The sequence below is a fragment of the Desmodus rotundus genome, chromosome 1 (assembly GCF_022682495.2).
Source record: "Desmodus rotundus isolate HL8 chromosome 1, HLdesRot8A.1, whole genome shotgun sequence".
NCBI lineage: Eukaryota > Metazoa > Chordata > Mammalia > Chiroptera > Phyllostomidae > Desmodus > Desmodus rotundus.
The window spans coordinates 131,260,904-131,284,101 of NC_071387.1; the positions used below are offsets into that span (position 1 = coordinate 131,260,904).

A 23,198-nucleotide genomic window follows, 5' to 3' on the forward strand; every position below is an offset into this window, starting at 1 on the left:
CAGGCTTGGATTCAGGGTGTCTGACTCACGGTGGGTTCTCAGGAGCAAAGAGCCAGAATCACCCCGGAGCAGCTAAACTCGAGGGAAAGCCAGTATGTCCCAAAGGCGACTCCCAGACACAGACTTTTGCAAAGTCGAAAAGGGTGGACTGTAGAACATACCAGCCCCTGTATTTCTGCAGGACCAACACATTTTGGAGTGGGTCGGCAGCTGCCCAGGGATCGCTGTCAGGAGTGCCGATTTCTCAGACTCCAGCCTCTTGGGGCACCCACCTCATGCCGTCAGTCTGCTTCATCCTCCGTACGCTTGGCTGGGGGGGACGGCTGGTCCATCCTGGTCCCGACATCTTGTCCTAAAATAATCCTGAACCCCGTCCTCACTTGCTGGCCCACCTCTCATACCACGTAAGGCTTCAGAATCACAACCTACATTTTTTTTCCAGCACTAGGGCTACAAACTGTGTGGCTGATATTCAAGTAGCGTCTGGGAACATTCCAGATTAAAATGGAAAGGAAGCCTGTGCCAATTTTCCTTCTTGAGGCCTTGGGACAATCCCTGGTGAGGGTAGGGCGAAGACAGTTTTTGTGCATGCCGTGGTGCTCCGCAGGGTGGGTGGGGAGTCAGGAAAGGCCGAGATGGCCGCTGGCGGGAGGGCAGGTCACTGGGCTGCCACGTCGCTTCTGTTTTCTCCTTTGGCTCCTCCAAGTCCCCAGATGAGTTCCTTTCTCTGTAAATGAAGTGACTGTGGCTGCAGGACAGATGTAAGCGACAACCTGGGGCCCTCAGGGCACGAAGAAGGGAGACCAGGACCCAAAAGACAAAAGCGAGCAACTTCTAAGTCATGCTATTTATTTTTCCCTAATTGGGTTTTACAGCTCATCTGAGCTTCTGCTCAGCTCTCTGAGGAGCTGTAGCAGTATGGGTACATTCACGTTCTCTGTCCCCCACATGAGAGCACGCAGGAACACACGGGGCAGGCAGGAGCATGCTGGACGTGTTCCAGTTGTCAGTTTCCCCCTCCAGCTTTACCGTGACACACTTTTTTCTCTACCTGCTGTTCTCAGGAAAAATGGGTAGGACAGGATACGGCAGGGAGTGCGCGTGAGAGGACTCTGCAAGAAGATGGTAGGGAAAGGGAAGCAGAGAACCACCAAGATCCTCTACCTGCCCCTCCCCGGTCCTTTCCCCGCTTCATTCTTGAGCTTTCGGAAAGAAAGAAACAGAGTGCAAAGCTGGCATGGCTGCTGGTCACCCTTGGAGCACCTTGTGCCAGCGAGCAAAAGGCACCTTTTCTTCCAGGCAGATGCAGCATTTCTTGGTGACAGATGCAGAGCCTCGACTGGAGTCCACACCTGCCCCCTGCCCTGTTGGCTGGTGCTTGTGCATAAGCTGAAGTTCCCTAGCCTCTCCCACCTTAAACGACCACAGGGTTAAAAGGCCAAGAGGGCCTGAAGTGTCTTCTAAAAACTTTCAGAATCCCAGGTGGGCCCTGGTGCTGGGGGAGTTCAGAGTTTCTCAAAAGGAGATTCCAAGTTGGTAGCCTGGGACGGGAGGCACGGATGCCAGTCTTGGCTGGCAGGGGTGGCCTGCCAACCACCCCACGTGCAACCTACTCCTCGAATTTGGACTCTGCCTTATTTTCTCAGGCTGGGGGTGCAAATACGGGGAAGAGGCGTGGCACAGGCATAGCACTGGTGTGCCAACCTTCCCAGCACAGGAGCCGCAGTAAGCTGCCGGGACGTGCTTGCCTGTGACATTTTGCATCATTATATCTCATCTCATGAGCCAAGATAGAGGGATTCTCCTCAGCCAGCCTCAACAGGAAATGGTCCTGGGAATCTGTCGTTTCCATAATTCATGCAAGAAGCAGGGAGGAGAAGGGCTATTGTCCTCTCCTGAGTGTGCCATTCAGTTGAGAGGTGTCACTGGTGAACCTGGCAGCTCAGGGGCTAAGGCCGGGTGGACCTCATTTATCAATGGTATCACAGGGCTACTATTCACCAGCCACCGAGTTGGACTCTTGGCTCTGGAAATTTAATGTGTGACAGCTGTGTGCAGCCAGTGGTGTCCAGCATTTTAAAAAGGTCAATTAAGAAACGGTTGATGGTGGTGCCGCTAATGATAGCCCAGAGGGGCGAGCAGGGCCGAGTAAACAGAAGGGCCGAGACATATATTACTGGAATTGAAGTGTCGAAGTGAAGCGTGGTGGGGAGGAAATCTATTGTCACAAGCCATAAAGCACATCTGAGTTTTGCGGCGGAGAGCAGTACAGCTGTTTCCCTCCCCGGCGGCGGCGCGGGAACAGTCTGTGAGTGGAGGCTCTGCAGACAAAGGCAACACCTGCGTCAGCTGGATCAGTCTGCAGACAAAAATCGTTACCCTCCTCATTGCCTGTTCCTTTGCTCTTTCTGTTCTCCCACGTGGGGAGCATAAGGCAGACGCTGGAGTGATATTCGGAATGTGGGTCATGTTCTAGAAATCCATATTTTAAGCATTCCCCAAAGCTGGGCTCCGCCTTCTCCCCCTGCATGTGGGCGGGCAGGCAGCAGGAGCAAGCGCTCTCCTCAGACCACGCGTCTGCTCCCTGGTTTCAGTGGGCACACAAGTGCAAGGGACCGTCCATGGCCTTTACACTGCCACAGAGAGAAGAGGGACATGAAGCCCTTACGAAAAGTCTATTTCAGCCTGTGGCAAAGTGGCTCATGGTTGGGGGAAGGTTCTGTGTGGGGCTCTGTCTTCTGAAACTGAGACAAAGGGGTCTTAGAGGGCTGGGCAGGCCTCTCTCTCTCTCTCTCTTTTTTGCCACATCTACCTGTCAAGCTGCAAATTCAGTAGAGCGATGAGAATGCTAATTGATATGCAAAACAGGTCCGGGGTTCCTAGAAATGTCTAATGATCCTCCAGTCACTGCAAATGCAGGATTAAGACATGCGCTGAACGAGACAGGAGTAAAGACACCAACCTCTTTCCTTTTTCCTTTTAAAATCTACTTTGGGAAACTTCACGGGTTTTATAATTAACAATAAAAGTATTGCAATCAGTGGGGTTTGTCTTTCACACACTGGCTATTTATTATTAGAAAATAGCTTCTATCAGCTGTGAGTACCAAACAAGTGGACAGGGGCGAGCTTCTCACCATCTTTATTTTTTCTCTTTAATGAAATTTAAATAAACAGCTCACTGTGGGGAGAGTTGCCACACCTCTTTTTCCTGTGAAGTCGGAATAATTAAATGAGGTTTAGTACAAAACATCCTTCAAAGACGACTTGTTCTGCAGTCATTACGCTGTCCCCTGAGTACGGGACATGAGAGAGATGAGGAAGACCACTTCAGCTATCAAATGACCCGGAGAATCTGTAGTAGAAACCAGCAACAAATAAACTAATCCAAACAAAACCCATCCAAACCAAGAAACCAGTTTTAACATTGGCTTTTCGATTCTGATTATCATCTAAGTTTAATATATATATATATTTGAAATAGTAATAAAAAAGGAAGAGTTGAATTGCATCCTTAGCAGGACAACCTTCCTCATATGTTAAAGAGGTGTTCAGGAAATTCCATACAGTATCTGCTAAATAAACATGTTTGGCAGCTTAGCAAATATCATATGATTGCAGCATCCATGATTTGAAGTAAAACGGCATTTGCTTTCTTCTGGCAGAGTTCGTTGCTCGGGACGATGCGCTACCACGGCTCTGGATGTTCTTAGACCCACGGGCAGGTTAGGACGGGTTGCGGGTGGCTCAGTGCATGGCCCCAGTGCAGACACTTTCAAACCCAAACAACGAATCAATCAGCCAGCCACACAAACGTCAGACAATTGTCTCCTTTGAGTTCCTCTTGACAGAATGGAGGCCCAGCAGGGACTGCTGGTTAGAAGGTACGTTGACAGACTTTGGAATGAGGAGAATCACCCTTTGATTGGTCCGACGCCATTCATTGTACAATCGACAGTGGTACCTAAATGACACCTGTGGGTAGGAGGGGGAAAATAAGGGAAGGTTTCAGGTCAGCAGACGCCGATACTCAACCCAAGAAACAAACACGCCATGGAACACAGCTCCAAACCGCTGGCAGCCAGCAGTGCAGTGGGGCGAGGACCCTGGGTGAAGCTGCTCTAGAGAGCTGGGTGTCGGGGCGTCAGGCACCAAGCAAAGGGCACCCAAGTGCGAACACATGGGAACGGCTTGTAGGGAGGCTTCCTTCATTCCCTGTCATGTCGGGTAAAATCAGGGTATCAATAGGAACTAAGGCTTCTTCTGTGGGACTGGGTGATGTGCCTTTTTGGTCCTCAGGTTTCTCTCTGTTAAATGCGAGGGATGCTGGGGCTTCGTGCATTACACCCTTCTGCAGGTTAGACACAGCACGACTCAAAGGACCCCATTCACACCGACTGTGACAGGAAGGGCATCTCTAGTATTGTGAGGAGGACACGCTGCAAAAGTATACTGGGTGGCCCCAATGGGTGAGCCCCAATGCCTCCAGGCCCAGTATTCTGTGACACCAGAATTCTGTGGGAAGCTTCGGCATGGGAACCAAACTCCCTGAATCGGTTCTTTTTGAGCCATAGGGCCTGGTGCCCACCTCAGCATGGCATCAAGTGCCCTGCGCGTCAGCGCACTTGGTTCTTTCTCCCCGGCACTAGAAACATCTGGAGAGCGGGGCTTGTGTTGTTTTATCTTTACATGCCCCGCACCTATCAGTGTCTGGCGCTGAGAAGTTGCTCAGTAGGGTCTGCTGCGGGAATGGATGAGCGAATAAATATCCTATGCTTTCGAATTGCAACACTGCTTACGATTTAAGCCTGTCTGATACATGCAGGACAGTATGAACAGGGAACCTGTGGTTAATTTTGACACAACTGTACTTGCTTCTTATGTAAGTGTACTTGCATGAGACGATCACATGTGTCCTTTGTTTTGGAGAAGGCTGGCAAAAAGCACTGATGGACTTCCCAGGAAATTCAGAATTTCATCTGTATGTTTGAAGATGTACAAACTGCCTTTAAAAATGGGGACGGGACCCAGTTTGAGTGCATCTAGATGACTAGGTTCTGGGAAAGAAGGTGCCCATGGGCCTAGGGTGACAAATTAACCATGTACGGGCCGGTCAGCCCTCTGGGGTGGGTAGATTGGGTTGACCCCAGGAGAGGTCAGAGAGCGGCTGACCCAATGGTTTGAGGTGAGCGTTTGCAGAAGTGACGGAGAGCGGAGGTCCCTGATCAGGAAGGGCTTGTTAGGCTTCATGGCAGGATCATGAAATTCAAGGCCACTGGCTCAAATACCTGAGGCTAGGAAGCAAATGCCACAGGCTGAGAGCCAGAGAGGTTTGGATATGAAAATGTAAGCTTTTAAATTCACACAGATGTGCTTTTCTCCAAAGGCCCCGAACATGCCAGAGCGGATCAGGGTTTTTTTCTTTTTCTTTTCTTTTTTTTAAGCTTGATTCTCTTTTATCTATTCTGTCCTGCTGCTGCTTGGTGCTACTCATGAATGTAAGAGAGGCAGGTTGGAAAGCCTGCTGTTCAGGGCCAAGGGCAGGGAAGAGGTAGAACACAGACAAGTGCTAATGAAGAGCTTTGGCAGTACAAGAAGTCTGGAATCTGGAAATATTACAGGAGAGCTGAATTTCAAATCAAGAGTCCTTTCATTCATCATGGTAAAGAGCCGCACATGCTTGGCATCAGTAAGCAGGGAGTTAGCTGTGGGGGCAGGTGGGCAGCTCCTTCTACAGGGTAGGGAGCAAGCCTTGGGCTCTGGGGCCAGGCACATGGGCCTTGAATCCCCCTCCTCTGTGTAGTGGCTCTGTGACTTTGGGAGGGCTGCTTGCTATCTCCAACTTTCAGTTCCCTTGTTTGTAACATGTGAATAATGGTATCTGAGATAATGCATAAAAAGTACTTAGCACATGCAGCATGGGGAATGTGGTCAATAATATTGTAATAATTATGCACGGTGTCAGATGGGTACTAGACGTATAGGTGTGATCACTTTATATGTTATACAGGGTGGGGCAAAAGTAGGTTTACAGTTGTCAGTATGCAAAACAGTTTATCCTCGTATTATTTATTAATTATTGTAAATTATTTTCCATACAAACACCGTAAACCTACGTTTGCCCCAAACTGTAACAACCTCTAATCACTATGTTATACACTTGAAACTAATAATATTGTATGTCAACTGCAAGTGAAAAACAAAACAAAACAAAAAAAGCACTTAGCACAGTGCCTCACTCACAGGTTAATGTTCTTGGCCTGTTATTTCTGATGGATTAAGTACGGAAAAGGTGGTAATTTTGCGACAGTCCTGCTCAGATGTAGGAAATGCGGGGAAAGAGGAGGTTGGGCTATCTGCTGTAATGATGTTCTCAGTGTGGTGTGGGGTTGGCCTGTATCACCTGGGGGTTTGTTAGAGTATCAGAATTTGGGGCTCTGCCCAGGCCTAAGGAATCAGAGCATGCCTCTTAACAAGCTCTCTAGGTGAGTGCACATACATCCCAGCCTGAGAAGCGCTGCTTCAAGGAACACAGGGAGTCCACAACTGAGTCGGTCTCCTGATTCCTCCAGGAAGTACAAAAATCAACCCACTTGTTCAGACAAACAAATGAGATCTCATTATGCATTAATCTATCTTAATTGCTATTAACTACCACAGGTTGCAGGCAAATCCAATTAAGTAGAAGGCATCACATGCAGATGACTCCACAGGAGGGAAAATAAAGGAAGTTGGGCGAGGTGCAGAAGGGACCACCATGCGCAACTGCCCTGGGTGAGTGCCGGCTCCCGTCTCTAAGGGCTCCCTCCCTGTAATGGTATAGAGTAGAAATAAAAAGAGATTTGATTTAGAGAAAGAAAGAGGCAGTGGGAGGAAAATAAACATAAGCCAAAAGAAGCTACAGCAATAGGAGCCTTGGGAACTTTGTATATTTCTGAAATTTCCAAGGTTTTAAGGAGAGAGGAGGAAGAGAGAGCACAGACTGGGCCACTATTGTAATAAAACTACCCCTCATCGGATGGGTTTCTTGAAGTGCATTCATTTCTTCGTCCAAAGGATATTTATTCACCCATCTTGGGTAAGGTGTGTACAAAGAGCTGAGATCATATGGCTGGCGCAAGGAGAGGTCCCCACCTTCCCGGTCAGGGAGGTGACAGGCTGTTGTTGCTCAACATTTGTTGTAAAGTCGCACTAGGCTTTGGGAAATCTGCTTATGCATTTTCATTCTGCCCTTTCTCGCCAGAGGAGGTTATTGTGCGACTGTGAGGTTATTCCTGGGTCCAGAGCTTTGTAAGTTGCCTTTTCAGAGATGGGCCCAGCTCTCTGATGGTGCCACAGCAGAGGAGCAATGGGTGGGCATACGTCAGTGCGAGAGGTGCTCGGCACACGTCACACCGAACACCCTCAGGCTGCACTGCCGAGGGCTCATGGGGGTGTGTCCAAACCGGTCCCACAGTGAGCCTTTTGGGGACAGTATTTTATTAGAGGTTTTTCCTCTTTCTAATGAGAATTTAAATGACTAGCCCACGGGACTGGGAATCAGCTAGAGGATTCAGAACGTTCTTTCATTTCACTCTGTGATTGATGGAACCAAAGTTTCTGTGCTGGGCACCGGTTGCACCAGTGACCCAGTGCTTGGGAGGACTTCCTGCGGTCACTGAACTGTGGTGCCTCCATTCCTGCATCTCGATGGACAATTTCTTAATGGTTAACGTGGACTCAGTTCTCAGCTAGCTCTCTTGGTGTCTGTCCATGGACTTCAAACAGTTTGTGATGTGAATAGTGATGTTTCTGGGGCACCCCTCTCTGAGCTCTGAGTGGAGATGGCGGAGGCCTTGGCCTCCTGGGTTCCAGATGCTTGTGCTTCCACACAGCAGGTTCTAGAAGAGAGGACTCCAGAAGTGTGTGTCAAGGGCAGGCCCTCGTGGCCCTGTGAGCGGCTAGGAACTCCAAAGGCATTTTTAGGCGTAAGCGTGGATACGTGCTCTCTTCATCCAGCCTGCAAGGCCCTTCCGGGAAGACTCTTCTGAGGAGCGGGGCTGGGAGTGACACCGTGTTTGTTTATCTAAGACATTTTCACAGCATATTCTCCTTAAGCTTGACAGCTTGTTTACAATGGGTTTCTGCTGGAGGGCAGTTTCCAAGTGCTGTCAGTTTCTGAATTACAGCTCTTGCCAGGGAGGCTCAGTACAGCATTTATCTGGGAAGGAGTTCGTCTAGACTCAGTAACCTATTGCTGTGCTGACACCACAGCACAGTTTTCACACCAAAGGGCCAGCTGCTCTGCATTTTATAGAGGGCTGGTGGGTGGAGAGAGCTGGGGGAGCAGAGAAGTCATAGGAAGAAAACCAGGGTGCCTATGCTAGGTGCTCTGATACAGGTTCCCATGTTATCCCACCTAATCCTCACAATAGCCCATTGACCCAGGGATATCAATCATTTCCTTTTTTTTTTTGTTGCATAAGAGGAAGGATGATCAGAGAGGTTAAGTACCCTGTTTAATGCTATCCAGCTATTAGGATACTAAATCTTGGGGTCAAACAAAGGCCTTTAGATTCTAAACACATGTGCTTTTTACTAGGCTGCACTGGCTCTCGGAAACATTTCTGTAATGAAATTACAGAAATTACAGTATATTACCTCTCTCCTAGAAGAGCCCACTGCAGGCACCTTTCCCACCACACCTCGCTTTCAACTAAAATGGGAGATCAAACAGAGTCACATCCATTTTTCTCTACGTAATTTCTCTTTCTTCCTTCCATGCTCCTCCCCACCTTTCTTCCTTGTTGGCTAAGTGGGTGCTTTACAAAGGTGATTTTCAAAAAGGCCTTCGATTAGTTTGAAAGCTAGTATTCAAGTCTATACCTTCATTTAAGGAACTGTTCTAAGAAACATGGTAGACAAGTAAACCTCTAATCACGGTAACAAATTATTTTCCAAAGTATTCCCCCTGCACTCTTCCATGTTTACCTAATAGCAGCCGGGGAAGTCGGCAGGGTGGGTGTTATTACCATTCCCATCGCACAGATGGGAACGCTGAGGCGCAGAGCAGAGAAATGACTTTGGATGGTGCTAGCTAGGCTCTTTTACTTCCTCTTTCTAACTCCTTTCCCATCACAGTGTCCTTGTGAATTCGGAGCCAGCTTCATTCCTTGGTTTACAATGAATTAGGATACAGTTTGGGAGCACAGACTTTTTAAGGCGACAACAATGGTTTTGTCGGGGGGCTTCATTAGGCTGGGAACAGAATGTCTACATTAATCAGAAGTCTCAGAGCACGTGTGCAGCATCAGAACACGCCCTATTTACCAAGGCTCAAGTCAGGTCCCTCTCGCTGAGATTGCACCATGTCCCCCATTCACTGTCTGAGCACTGTCACCTGAGGGGAGGTACAGGAGGGAAATGAGCAGGGGGTCGTGGTCAGGGTGGTAGGAGTGGTCACTGTCAGGTGGGCAGGGCTTGGGAGGACACGAGAGCGATGGAAGCTTCCCCATGCTGACACTGTGCTATGGGACACGGGAATGGTACACTTTAGACGGGAAATACATACTGAATAGCAATGAAACGTGCTCAGATTAGAAACAAGCAGCACAGCAGAGGAATGCCAGGAAGAGGGGGCCCCGTTTCTGAAAATATTCTAGATAGTGGCGTTCTTTGCTGCAGGTCCTAGAGGGGCATAAAGGGAGATCAAATGCTGCACTTTGTGGGTGCTGCCAAGTGGCGCCTGACAGTCAGCTTCCTTCATAAGAGAAAAGGATGAAAACGACAGAGATGTTTACAAAGTCTTCCTCGTCTACAGCGGGAACACTTATTGGGAATGGTTTTTCTTTGGTGGCAGCTTCTGAGCTAGATAAACTGGTGTTTTTATGGGCAGCAGGGTCAACATCCCAACACAGAGAATAAGCGTCAGGCACCGGGCAGCCCGGTGCCCAGTGAAGACTCCGGGCCGTGGTCAGGGCATAAGAAGACAGTGACCAGCAGGAGGATTCATAGTCTGTGCAGGCAGCGACATCAGCAGTGGCCATGTGCGTCGCTCATGATATACTATGATCCCAGCAAAAATGGGGACCACGAGCAAGAGAAGGAAAATGCTGTGCCTTGTCACCGACAGAGCCTAGACTACCAGAGGGGAGAAAAGTCCAGGGTGTGTGTCTTTGACTGGTGGGCTCTCAGAAGCTGGGGCTTTTTCTTTACTTGATCTGCTCTTCCCAGGAGCGCATGTCTGCTCACGAATCGTGCGCACACACACCCACTCGCATGTAGTAACAAACCAAATCACACACTCTTGCCAGCCTGAACCAGCAGGTGAGACATGATACAGACTAGCTGTGCCAGCTGTGGGGCTGCCAGCTCCAGCTGGCCTGCATCCCTGGGGCTGTGGGCCATACTTACTAGTGTCCAAAAGAGGTAAATAGTGAAGAGTGCGACAGTGAGTGCAATCAGTCCCACGGCTTCAAGCCGACTACTAAAGTGCAGGTGGTCCACGGCGCCCCGCAGGCACAGCCAGCCTGAGATGGTGGCCAGGGGAGTTATGAACAAGAAGCACACCATGTCTCCAAACAGAGTCCGCTTCTCATGCTGGGGGCCTGGGTTTCTCAGCCACTGCCAAGGAGAAGGAGAGAGAGAAAGACAGGACACGGTTAAACCCCCAGGTGCAGTGGAGTCACATGACTTTCAACTTGCCTTTATCTTCAGAATCTGGAAAAAGGTACTTCTGACTTGTTCTGACATCACAAGGGAGCATTAAGGGCTCATTCCCATGCCTCCGCCCCCTGAATAATAGTGATTATGATAATAATATGACAATAGTGATTATGATAATGATGATGATGATAATAATAATAATAATGTGTCCTTGCTGGAGATGGCCAGCTGTTTTTGAAAATAGTTCAATGGTTATTATTATAAATCACAACGAGTCTATGTGGAAGGTAGAGAGGATATTATTTTTGGAAGGTGATAGTTGAGGTGCCAGAAGTGCTCTCAAGTAGCCAAAGCCTCCTAGTGTCCTGACCCAGGGAATGTGGGCGGGAAGGGGTTAACTCAGCAGGCTTGGATTGTTTTGTTCCTGCCCATCCCCAAGAAAGACCTGTTTGCAAGACTTGCTCCTAGGGGATGAGCTCTGAGTCCTTGTAATATTCGGCCTGATGAATGTTTTGTATGCCTGAGGCACTGGGCCACAGGGTACCAGTGTAATCAGATAGCTTATGCCAACAATGTGATTTATGCTGAACACCTCCTTCTGCCCCGGGGGACTGGAGTCTGAGTGCTGAGGGCAGTCATGCAGGCCCTGCGTGCCTATGTGACTGACCCCAATAAACACCCGGACGCCAAGGCTCCAGTGGGCTTCCCTGGTTGATAATGCTTTGTATGTGCTGTCACAATTTGTTGGTGTAAAAATTAAGCACAGAGTAATGTGCGACATTACTGGGAGGGGACACCTGGGAGCTTGCGCATGGTTTCTCCTAGACTTTGCCCCACGCATCTTTTCCCTCCACTCATTTTAATCGGCATCTTTTCCCTCCACTCATTTTAATCCTTTTGCTGTAATAAACCATAATCATGAGTGTAAGAGCTTTTCTGAGTCCTATGAGTCCTACTGAATCATTCAGCCTGAGGGTGGTCTTGAGGACCACCCACATATAGAGACTCACCTGAGACCACGAACTCAATAATGCTCCCCCCTCATGTTTTAGGACCCTGAACCTCCCTCCTATTTAGGACTGTCCCAGACAATTTAATTGTGCTACCATCTTGCCTGACTCGACCCCAAAAAGGATGGGGGGAATTTTGTGCTTGTTGAAAGACTAGAGCTGAGAATTACCACAGGATAGGGTTGTTGTCCTCCCACTTGGGAAATTGTTGAATAGCTGCTGAAATGTTTTACACAATCTATTCTAGAAAAAAAATTACAGTTACATATTGGTATCAGTGTATATTTCTACAGTGAGGCCTGGTGGCTGCAAATTAGTATTGAAACATGTCTTCAAACAATTTGACATTCTCGTATCGCCATCCCACATAACAATGAGAGAGGCCACAGAGTCCAGAGGAGTGGGGTCAAACACAGGTAACGGGGTGGGAGAGGGGAGAGACACTGGCGACTCTGTCTTCCATCTCGTCCTACCAACAAATGGGAGGCCTAGGAGTGCTGGGGACTGGCCCCCAAATGGGAGCACTATGGATTGCTGAGCAGACACCCCAAGTGGCCATGGCAACAACTTTCACAAACCCACTGGTGGGAAGCGAAGGACCATGACAGTGAAGACACGAGAGGGTGGGTCTGGGCTTGTCATGCTCAAGGGTGGAAGGAAGAGACAAACGAGCTGCAAAGAGGGCAAGCAAGGTGAGGAGAGAGCCATGTAAGGACCAGCTAAAGACTCAAGGAGTGAGCAGAAGAGACAGGAGGTAAAAGGCACAGAAGAAAGTTTCCTGGGAGATGCTCATCCTTGAATGTTTGCCTGAGGCAGATAGTAAATGACCCGGAATGCCCTACATGGCACCCTCCAGTAACAACGCACCTTAGGAAGGGGCTGAGATGCTGACAGGAGTCATGTCAGCTCAAAAACGGACCTAAAGAAATATTTAAAAATAGATAATGGGGTGTTGACTTGCCTGTGAATATAAAGTATTATAAAAGTTAATATAAATACCAAAATGATAAAGTGCAAATATGTTGGAATGCTACCTCAGACATCCCAGCAGCTTCAAAGAAATTAAAAAAACTCTTATTAATGAACATTTTCTTGCTTAAACGCTAAGAAGTGGAGAGTAGAAATTGGGTGTTTTTATCTAGATTTTACAGAGGCTCAGCAAGGTTAACCGACTGCTCCAGGTGGTTCAGAGGTCAGACTGAAGAGAGGATCAGGGTCTTGCTTATTTTTCATGGTTTTCTAAAATGAACACGGATTGTTCAGATGTCCTATCAGTACATATTTGAAAATTAAAGTTGTAAGACATTCAGAAATCCAGATTCTTAAACAGCGGTGCCCAAATTGCAAGTGGAGTGACCTGACTCCACTTGCAGGCTAGACTGTCTCCAGGAGCAGATCTGGAAGCCTGGACTGATTTTCCTGTTGGAACATAGCAGGTTCCCAATAACGGTAACAGAGGCTCACAGACAAGCTGACTGCACCGGCTAAGACTTCCTCTGATTTCTTTTGCTTGGGAATTCTGAATACACTTTATTAAAACTAATTTAGCGCTTTGCTTATCTATGTGGCCTTTGACATTACCCAGTGAAATAACTCAGGTATGGAAGGAGGTAATTATGAATCACTATTTACCTCTGTCTGATAGAAAGTAAATTGGAAAGGCAAATTAGAAATTACTATTGCTTGTTCCAAGTTTCTTATTTCCTAATTATTTTTGATCTTCTATATTCCTGAAAAATTCCAGGCCATTTTATATGTACATGATTACCTTATACCAAGGTTTCATTCTTTATTAACACTATGTATGTATTTTTGGCTTAGTTTACTCCTTGTGTTGTTTGCTGCGGGGTCGTATTTGGATATGAAGTTCTTTAAACAGGTATTATTATGTTAACATCTGGGACTTCTTCAGAACCCCGAGTGGTATTTATCTCTTATACAAATGCAGCCCCCTGAAACAAGACCAGTGGTAATAATATCTTTTGCTCAGAAAAAAAATTGCCCTGTGCCATGGTAAGAACCTCTGCTAAAGATCCAAGTAGGCTGTTAGAGGATATTTATACAAGCAGAGTTTATGAAAGAAAAAATGTGATTATACCTCAAATTTCTAGCAATAGGGGATGGTCTAAATAAATTATGGAATTTACTGAAAGTAGAATACCATAGAGTAATTTCAAATGATACTGTATATTTTATATTTACTGGCATGCTATATTGCTGAGCAGGAAAATAATTCTACTGAACAGAATGTATAGTATGGTCCTGTGTATGTAATTATACATTTACATACACAGTGACACTGACATTTACATGGAGGTAGTGGATTCGCACAGACACAGACCAGCACACCCAGCAAAACTGTGGCTCTTCCTTGCAGCCACTGCGGAAAACAGTATGGAGATGCCTCAAAAATTAAAAATAGAACTATCTTATGACCCAGCAATTCCACTTCTGGGTATTTATCTAAAGAAATCTAAAACACTAATTCAAAAAGATATATGCACCCATATGTTCAGTGCAGCATTATTTACAATAGCCAAGATATGGAAGCAGCGTAAATGCCCACCAATAGATGAATGGATAAAGAAGAGGCACATAAACACAATGGGATATTATTCAGACATAAAAAAGAATGAAATTTTGCCATTTGTGACAACATGGATAGACCCAGAAGGTATTGTGCTAAGTGAAATAAGTCAGAAAGAGAAAGATAAATACCATGCGATTGCCCTTATGTGTGGAATCTAGAAAACGAAGCAAACAAAACAGAAACTCATAGAGCAAACTGATGGTTGCCAGATGGAAGAAGTCTGAAAAAGAAGAAGGGATGAAGAGGTACAAATTACCAGTTATAAGAACAGTTACAGGGGTATAAAGGGAATGTGATCAATAATATTGTAATAACTATACATGGTGTCAAATGGTACTAGACTTATTGGGGTGATCACTTAGTAAGTTATATAAATGTGTAATCATTACATTGCACACCTGGAAATAATATAGTATTGTATTTCAACAGTAATTGAAAAATAAAAAAATAAAACTGTAGCAATTATAAATGGTCTTTAGTTTTTATCTTTTTGTATGTATTTTTTTACAATGAACATGGATTATCTGTATAGGTATATATTGTATATTAGTTGCATATGAAATGCTGTGAGAGAGAGAGGGAGAGAGAGAGATCGATCCAACGTCTGGGTGTTTAAGCTCAGCTATACGAGGTCTGTCCAGAAAGTATCCAGCCATGCACTATGCAAAATTGAGACATTTTTTGAAGATACAAGATTCAAGAAACATTGTACATAGGACAATCATGCCTCAGTCCCCTTCAAAATAGTCACCTTGGGAGCTCACACAGTTCTCCCAGTGTCTCTTCCACTATTCAAAACACCCTGTAAAATCCTTTGTTGGAATTGCCATCAGCTGTCCCGTTTCATTTTCCTGAATCTCATTGATGGTCTGAAATCTCTTCCCTTTCAAGGTGATTTTAGTTTTAGGAAAAGCCACAAGTTGCAAGGCACAAAATCTGGGCGATTTGATGTTTTGCCAAAAAACTGCATGAAACTCTTCATGAGGGAGTGCATTGTTGTGATGAAGCTGCCAATCACCAGTTGCCCATAGCTGCAGCCGTTTTCATCGTATTGCATCTCTCAACCGACAAAGAACATGGAGGCAGTACTTCTTATTAATTGTTTGGCCTGGGGGGGCATACTTGTGATGGACAACACTTTCCTAATCAAAAAACACAGTTAACATGGTCTTGATCTTGCTGCGACTTTGCAGTACTTTCTTCTGCCGTGGAGAACCAGGTGATTTGCATTGGGAGAACTGGGCCTTTGTTTCCAGGTCATAGTTGTAGACCCACAATTCATCTCCAGTTATGACCTCATTGAGGAAATCTGGTCCATTGGTAATGATTTGAATCAAGTCATTAGCAACTTCAGCTCCGATGTTCCTTCTGCTCTGGTAACAGAAGCCTTGGAACAAATTTTGCCACAACATGTTTCATGCCAAGATCCTGCTTCAAAATCTCAGATACAACAGCTTTTGGAATCAGCTTCCGGTTCTCCCACTGTCAGTCACTAATCTTTGTTGACTGCAGCCCACACACATTCAACATTCTCAGGTGTTCTGCTTGTAGCCCTTTCAGAATGTGGATCACTTTCAAAAGATTCTCAGCCATCTTTGAAGCATTTACGCCACACTTCTATTTGCACCGCACTCATTGCATCATCCCCGAAAGCCTTCTGAATCATCCAAATAGTTTCTGTGGAGGAATGTTCAAGCTTAACGCAAAATTGGATGCAGACTCATTGCTCTACTTGCTCAGTAACTTTGAATGCGTCAGCCGCACAGTACACGTGCTCACTCAACAGCATCTGCTGCCCCCACTGACTAGTACAGTGAAGTCATTGTTCACCCATGCACATTCCAGTCCACTCTCCTTGGCTGCCAGGTTCCATCGATGTCGCACAAACTGTTCTTGTTATATTAACAATGGCTGGACTTATTCTGGACAGATCTCTATTATCATGCATTTTGGCCTAATTCATAATTGACATCATTATCTCAATTATTGTTCAATTACATTTCTTGCTCATATATGTCATTGGCCTCTCATCGGTTACACTTATTATACATAGAGTATTCTATGAATTCTGTAACAATATCTTCCTTTCCAAAACATTCAGTGAAGAGTAGGCCAATCCAGAATGGCAGGTTTGTGTGTCCATCTTCCAACCTGACTTGAGGAGAAACCTTGTCTTTATATCACTGGCTTCTAGCACATCCAACACTCCATGCTGGATGAATGCCAATACTTACAATATGCCAAATGCTATTTTATAGGCTACATATAGTAATTGATTTACTCTCAATAATCTTTAAAGAGGTACCATTATTATCACCACCATTTTATACATAGAGAAACCAAGGTCTAGAGGAGTTAAATAACTTATAGAAGATTGGCCTTGGCTTTGGTCCATGTAGTCTAGCCCCAAAGTCTGTGCTCCTAACTGCTCTATTATATCATCATTCTTAGTAACAAAAAGTGGGGGGGAATAGGGAGAAAGGGGAGAGGAGTTAGACTGTACCTTAACTGGTTTATCAGTACAATAAGAAGTATTTACTTATCATGTTCCCTGGAGTAAAATGCCAATGCATCTGTCCTGCCACTTATGAAGAGCTTTTGCAACTAAAATCATTCTTGAAGAACCTTCAGTTTAACTTTGGTCCACAGCTTATACTTAGTTAGCTGTATTATAAAAGCTGAGGTCAGTTGATTGAGAATACTGACTGGTATGGTATCTTTCACCTGGTTAGCCCACCCATACTGCTGCCAGGGGATCTCTGGGCAGCCCAGGGCACCCCTATAAAGCATACCATATGTCCCAGCAATCCCTCTTCTGAGAACCTACCAGAAAAATGTGAAAATATTTATTCGTAAAGATATCTGTGCCTCTATGCTCATTGTAGTATTATTTACAGTGGCCAAGACATGGAAACCACCCAATTGTCCTTCGATTGATAATTTGACAAAGAAGATGTACATATATACAATGGAAGACTACTCAGCCGTAAGAAAAGATGAGATAATTCTATTTGTGACAACATGGATGGACCTTAAGAACAGCATGCTATGTGAAATACATCAGTCAGGAAAAGTTAAGAACCATATAGTTTCACTTATATGTGATATATAAAACTGAAAGCAGCAAACAAACCAAATTCATAGACACAGAAAACAGAATGGTGGTTACCAGAGGGAAAGGGGGTGGGGAGAGAGGCAGAAGAAGGTAAAGGGGACCAGATATATGGTGATGGAAGGACACTCGACCTGGGTGGTGAGCATACAATGCAACACACGGTGATGTAGTATAGAATTGTACACTTGAATCCTATATAATTTTATTAACCAATGCCATCCTAATAAATTCAATAAAATTTTTAAAAAATTGTAAAAGAAAACAAAAAACATAAAGCAGGGCAAAAATGCTATTGAGATCCCCGGCAGTGAGCTGCCTATTTTTCTGTGGACACCTCATTCCAGTCACCAACTTGTTCTGGAACCACAAGATTGAGCTACTTTTGGAAAGAGGTACAAACACCAACCAACCAACTAAACATGACAGAAACCCACAGTAATGAGCACGGCAGGGCTGTGACGGCAGAGGGGATTAGAGAGCACTCCGCTACCAGTGGCACAGCGTGGTTCACTGGCTGTAAATGGACATCCGCGGTGAGCCTGGCATTATGATTATTTTCAAGGTGGGTTAACTGTGGGTTTGGATCTAATTACAGTGTCAATTTGTTAAATCCCTTACTGGTGGGTAGCGGTGAAGGGGGTGTGTTGCTTGAGGACTTTAGATTCTGCCTCCCAGGCTCTGAGTTAATCGGCTTAAACCCCCAAGGTAGACAGGACATTGTGCGGGTCAGTTTGTATTAGAACCAGATTACACTCTGGAGGCTAATAGCTCTGATTGATTACAACCTTCCCCATGAATCTCCTTAATGAGAAACCGTCATGAGAATGAAAGAAACTGATAGAAGGGATAACAACTGACAGAACCACAGCAAACGTTTGGAGCTGGGGGAAAGAAGGAGGGTGTGGTCTCACAATGTTTACTCACTCGGGTTTACCTGCCTGAGTGCCTACTGTTAATCTGACACTTGGTAGAGTTGTTAACCAAGTGCTTGCCTTTCTTGGGATGGGTCTTATTTTCAAAGCCCAGCACAACCAACACTAAGGTGTCTTGCTTGCCTGGGGAGCCGCAATGTGAAAGGGGCAGCGCGACGATCAGAAGATACGCGATAGGTCTTTTGCATGATTTCAAAGTGAAGATGAACCTGAAAACCATGCATTTCAGTTCACTTGAAACACAGCAGAGAACAAGAACAAACTCTTACCAGAGTTTCAAATCCCTCAACTCCACAGACTATCAGTGGATTTCCAGCACAGCCGAAGTCACACAGAAGGAAATTCTGACTTCAGGCAAGCCAAGGAGATGCGTGCTCCAGATAGCCATCAAAGCCAGGCTTGAAGCGTTGCACCTCCAATGAAAACTTAACAGAGGATTTGCTTGTGACCTTAAAATGTCTAGTGTCAGCTTCGGCCTCTCACCAAAGCTCCAGATGTGCATATTCAACAGCCCACTCCACATCTCCCCGGAGATGACTAACAGACAGCTCGAACTTAATCTGTCCAAAACAGAACTCTTGATTTAGCACTTACCCACAGCCCCTTTTTCTCTCCAAGTCTCCTCCATATCAGTAAATGACACCACCATCCACCCAGTCACTCAGTCATCCTGTTTCGTTTCTGTGTCTGCCCCAAACATCTAGTCCTTCAGCAAGTCCCACTGGCACTCCCTTTGGCATCTATCTGGGATCTGAGCACTTCTGTCCATGTCCACTGCTGCCATCCCTGAGCCAGCATCACTCCTGCTTCCACTCTGGCCACCCTACGGTCCAGTTCCCAAACAACAGTCACAGGGACCGGGTAAAAATATCAATCAGACCATGTTACTCCTTTGCTGAAAACTCTCCAATGGTAAATAAATAAATAAAGGCCAAACTCTCTACCTGGGACTATGAGAAGACCTGCCCTCATTCCTGCCTCCCTCTCTGACCACTTCTCCTACTACCTCTTACCCTTCATTTGCCCGTATTCTTTCATGACTGGCTCCTTCTCATCACTTAAGTCTTGGCTCAAATGATGCCTTCTCATGGAAAACGCTCCTTTCACTTGCAAACATTATGTGGCTATATTTTCTACAGAGCACAGGACGCTCTCAGAAATGATGCTGTTCATTTATTTATCTTTTTTGCTCCCACTTTAACAAGAGCTCCACGATGGCAGTGTGTTCTTGTACGCCTCAATCCAAGAACAGTGCTGGAACAGTGGATGCTTAGTGAAAATGAATGAACAAACATCTGAGGTGCGGGTGGCCCTGACCAGAAATGATCTTACAATATGAGTCAGATGAATTAAATCGATTGGTAAAGAGAAAATGTATTGGTGTATAAACATCACGTTGTCAACTTCACTGCTTTTACCCTTCTAGACTAGAGATAGCATTCCTTACTCACTCCTTCTAGGGTTCCAAGAAAAATAACTATATGTTGTTTCGTTCCTACAAGGTGAAAAGCCTGTTGTTTTTCTTCAAGATTTTTCTCCCCCAAGATGTAAACAGCCACAGAATACCATCTATTTTTCCATAGGTTATGAAATAGCATGAGAAATTGAGTAAATTGTTCAAGGTCCTTTGTACTGATTTAGTCACAATTACTATCTTTTTTTTGCCCCTAGAGAAAAACTATCCTGAAATATATGAGAAAATAGCACTACCAAAAATCCATTTAAAAATTATACAACCCTAGTTCAACCAAAAATATGTACTGTGTTCCCATTATGTGCCCGATATTTTTACTGAATTTAGTAACACCAGGTGGTGTTATTATTGCCATCTTGATTTAGGATATTAGGCATCAGTGAGGTTAAGTTACTTGTTCAATGATACAAGGTGGAACAGTCAGTATTTGAAATCTCCAGCCTACTGTTCTTTCAAATCTTCCCTTCCACTTGCTTCAGCATTACATAAAATCATGGTCCTAATTTTTGTTTGCTCCTACAATGGATAGGATTGGGAAAAGAGCATGGTGCAGGAGATAAAATGTGGCCTGGGAAGCAGGAGGCAAGATACTGTTTCCAGTTACTCACTGCTTTGGTTCTGCCAAATGCTATGTGATCTTTATTCATTTCTTTCACCTCCATGGGGGATTAAAAAATGGGAGTCTCCCTAAAAACAGTGAGGAAGGTGCAGCTTTGAGGGGAATCAAGGACCTTCTCTGGTTGTCATTAAGTTTCCACTTTTGTTCAAAAATTCAGGCTCACCTGAAGAGTGTATGTATCAGCTGTCAACTCTCTTCTGAGCTCCAGCCTTGTGCATCTTGCTGATTACTAGATATCTCTCCATTTGGGCAATGAACATCTCAGACTTTACAAAGTCTATGATGGAAGACTGGGTTCTCCTCCACCACCCCAACTCTCCCACAGATCGGTTTTCCCCCCAGGTTGTCCCACACCAATATGTGGCAACACCAATACCCAGAGGCTCTTGTAAACAACCTCAGTGCCATCCTTATTCTCCTTCTCCTCATTCCCTGGGACTTTACATCCAGCCTATCAGCAGCTCCTGCTACTTCTTCTGGAATACATCTTGAACATGTTCCTGTATCTCTCTCTATGCCACTACTTTTTTCCCAAGCCACTCTCATCTTTCACCTGAGCTGTCTAAGAGCCTCCTCTCTCCCTGTTATCCTAGAATCCAGGATCTATAAAGTAGCAAGATCACGTCGCTTCCCTTGCTTACAATTCCTCAATGTCTCCGCATCACTTAGAGTAATGCAGCAGTTTTCAACCTTTCCCACCTCGTGGCACACATAAACTAGTTACTGAAATTCTGCAGCACACCTGTTGAACATCACTGGTCTAAAGCTGTGCCCTGGTCCACACTGCCCTGCGTGATGTGGCCCAGGTGTTTGTACCCTAGATCCATGGGCCCCAAGGGCCAAGGATAGCATTCATGAGATCTGTGATTTTTGGGTGGGGGAAAATGACATCTTTGTTTTTATAATCTCTAATAGAAATTCAGCATCTCATTGAGTTACGCAGAAATCTCAGTAGTGTGAGCAGTACCTGTGATGTGATCACATTACAACTATTGCAAATATCTTGGTATACGACTACTTCATAGTTATCACATCTGCCACAAAATGTGTTAAAGAAGCCCTTACATTTTATATCACAACTTTGCCCTTTAAATATTTTGATAGATGAATTATAATGCAATTGGTTTTCTTTGCATTCCTACATATTTTATCTCCTATAATTAAAAATGCGACACTGAGAAGGGATCCATAGGCTTCAACAGACTGGCAGGGGGTTCACGACAGGAAAGTTTAATAACCTGGGATCTCCCTCCTCTGGGCTCTCAAACTATGCTTGTGAGCAGTGTTTTCTCCTGTTTCAGAAACACTGAGCTGCCTGTCTTGGAGTCTTTGCAGTGGCCGTTCCTTCTGCCTGGACCTCTTCCTCCAATGGCAGGTTCCTTCTTATCGGTCTTATTTCCGCCTTCACAAACCACCGAGCATTCCTGACCCCAGTCATTCTTTACCACGGCAACTTGTTTCTTTCTTTACAACTTTTACCACTGACAGAAATAGTTTTTATTTATTTTTTACTGAATTTATTGGGGTGGCATTGGTTAATAACATTGGTTTATTGGTTAATAAAATTATATAGGCTTCAGGTGTACAATTCTATAACACATCATCTGAATGTTGTATTGTGTGTTCACAACCCCATGTCAAATCTCCTTCCATCTAATCTTTTAATTTATTACTTGTTTATCCTGTGTCTTTCTTTCTAGCAGTTAAATTCTATTAGTACCCAACGTTGTTCTGGCTTATTCACAGTTATATCCCCATTTCCTAAAATATTTAATTTATACTTAATAACTATTAGCTGATGAAATATATAAATTCTTCCAAACAAGAGGACTGCTTTGGGTAGAATCAGATGAGTTTAACTGAAATATATATATTTCAGTATGTGCGTGTATACATGTACATATGTATACACACACATACATATATATAAACACACACTCATATGTAAGACTACTCATCCTGACTCTTCTGATCAAATAAAATGAAGCAATTTTTGCCACAGACACAGACTTAGCAGTGGCTCTGGCATCCATAGCGGTGATTTGGCTGAAGCATTAGTTATATTCAAGGACACCCTGGAGGTTCGTGAAGCTCCCTGGAAGACTTAGGCCAATAAGCCAATTAATGGGCTATAATGCTCCATAAATACTATATTTACTATATTTGTGTCTGGGACATTATATTTGGCATTGGCATTATTTAAACAAATACTACACACACTCACACCAATGGTTTGAAATTTTCCAAAGATAAGATTAGCAGCACAGCAGGATTAAGTGGAAAAATAATTTTATGTATTCACTTGCAACTTAAGATATAAGCAAAATGGGAACCATTTCTCTTCAATTATTTCATATCATCGCTGTGTAGAAGTGATCACAGCCAAATGGAGATTGCTTGTCTGCAATATGAGAAGATGCTGCAGAATTAGGTGGCATATGTGATCAATGCAAAGCCAGAAACATAAGAGGAGATAAACAACCAAGAGAGGGTGGAGAGCGAGAAAACAGAAATTTCCAGAAGAAATCGACAAATATAAGATGCAGAGTGCCAAAAATAGAAACGATTTCCTCTGGGAGACGATGGAGTAGTGCTGTGCGGCCATTTACAAACAGGGCACAAGGAGCAGCTCCCAGTCCCATGAGCCCTGTTTCACTGTGGCCCGTATGGGGCCCTGGCCCTCCAGCGGGTGAAGTTGCTGGTGTCTCACACCCTATCTGCTGGCCTGCTGTTGGGGCCCGGGTTTCTGAAACTTTGAATAATTCCTTCCAGCAGAAGGATGGGATCATGGGGTAAAAGGTGCTAGGACAATGTA

At 45.0% G+C, this 23,198-nt stretch overlaps 1 protein-coding gene across 2 annotated transcripts in view; it reads right to left on the bottom strand.

Moving 5' to 3' along the window:
• Positions 1-832: 832 nt before the first annotated feature.
• Positions 833-23,198, bottom strand: part of MARCHF3 (membrane associated ring-CH-type finger 3) — a 141,132-nt gene continuing 118,766 nt past the window's right edge. For both annotated transcript variants that reach the window (XM_024571390.4, XM_045204482.3), the window contains exons 4-5: positions 10,392-10,601; positions 833-3,974 (exon numbers count right to left, since the gene is read on the bottom strand). In XM_024571390.4, the coding sequence (XP_024427158.1) occupies positions 3,816-3,974; positions 10,392-10,601 (369 nt within the window). In that variant the 3' untranslated portion in view covers positions 833-3,815. The remainder of the gene's footprint in view (positions 3,975-10,391; positions 10,602-23,198) is intronic.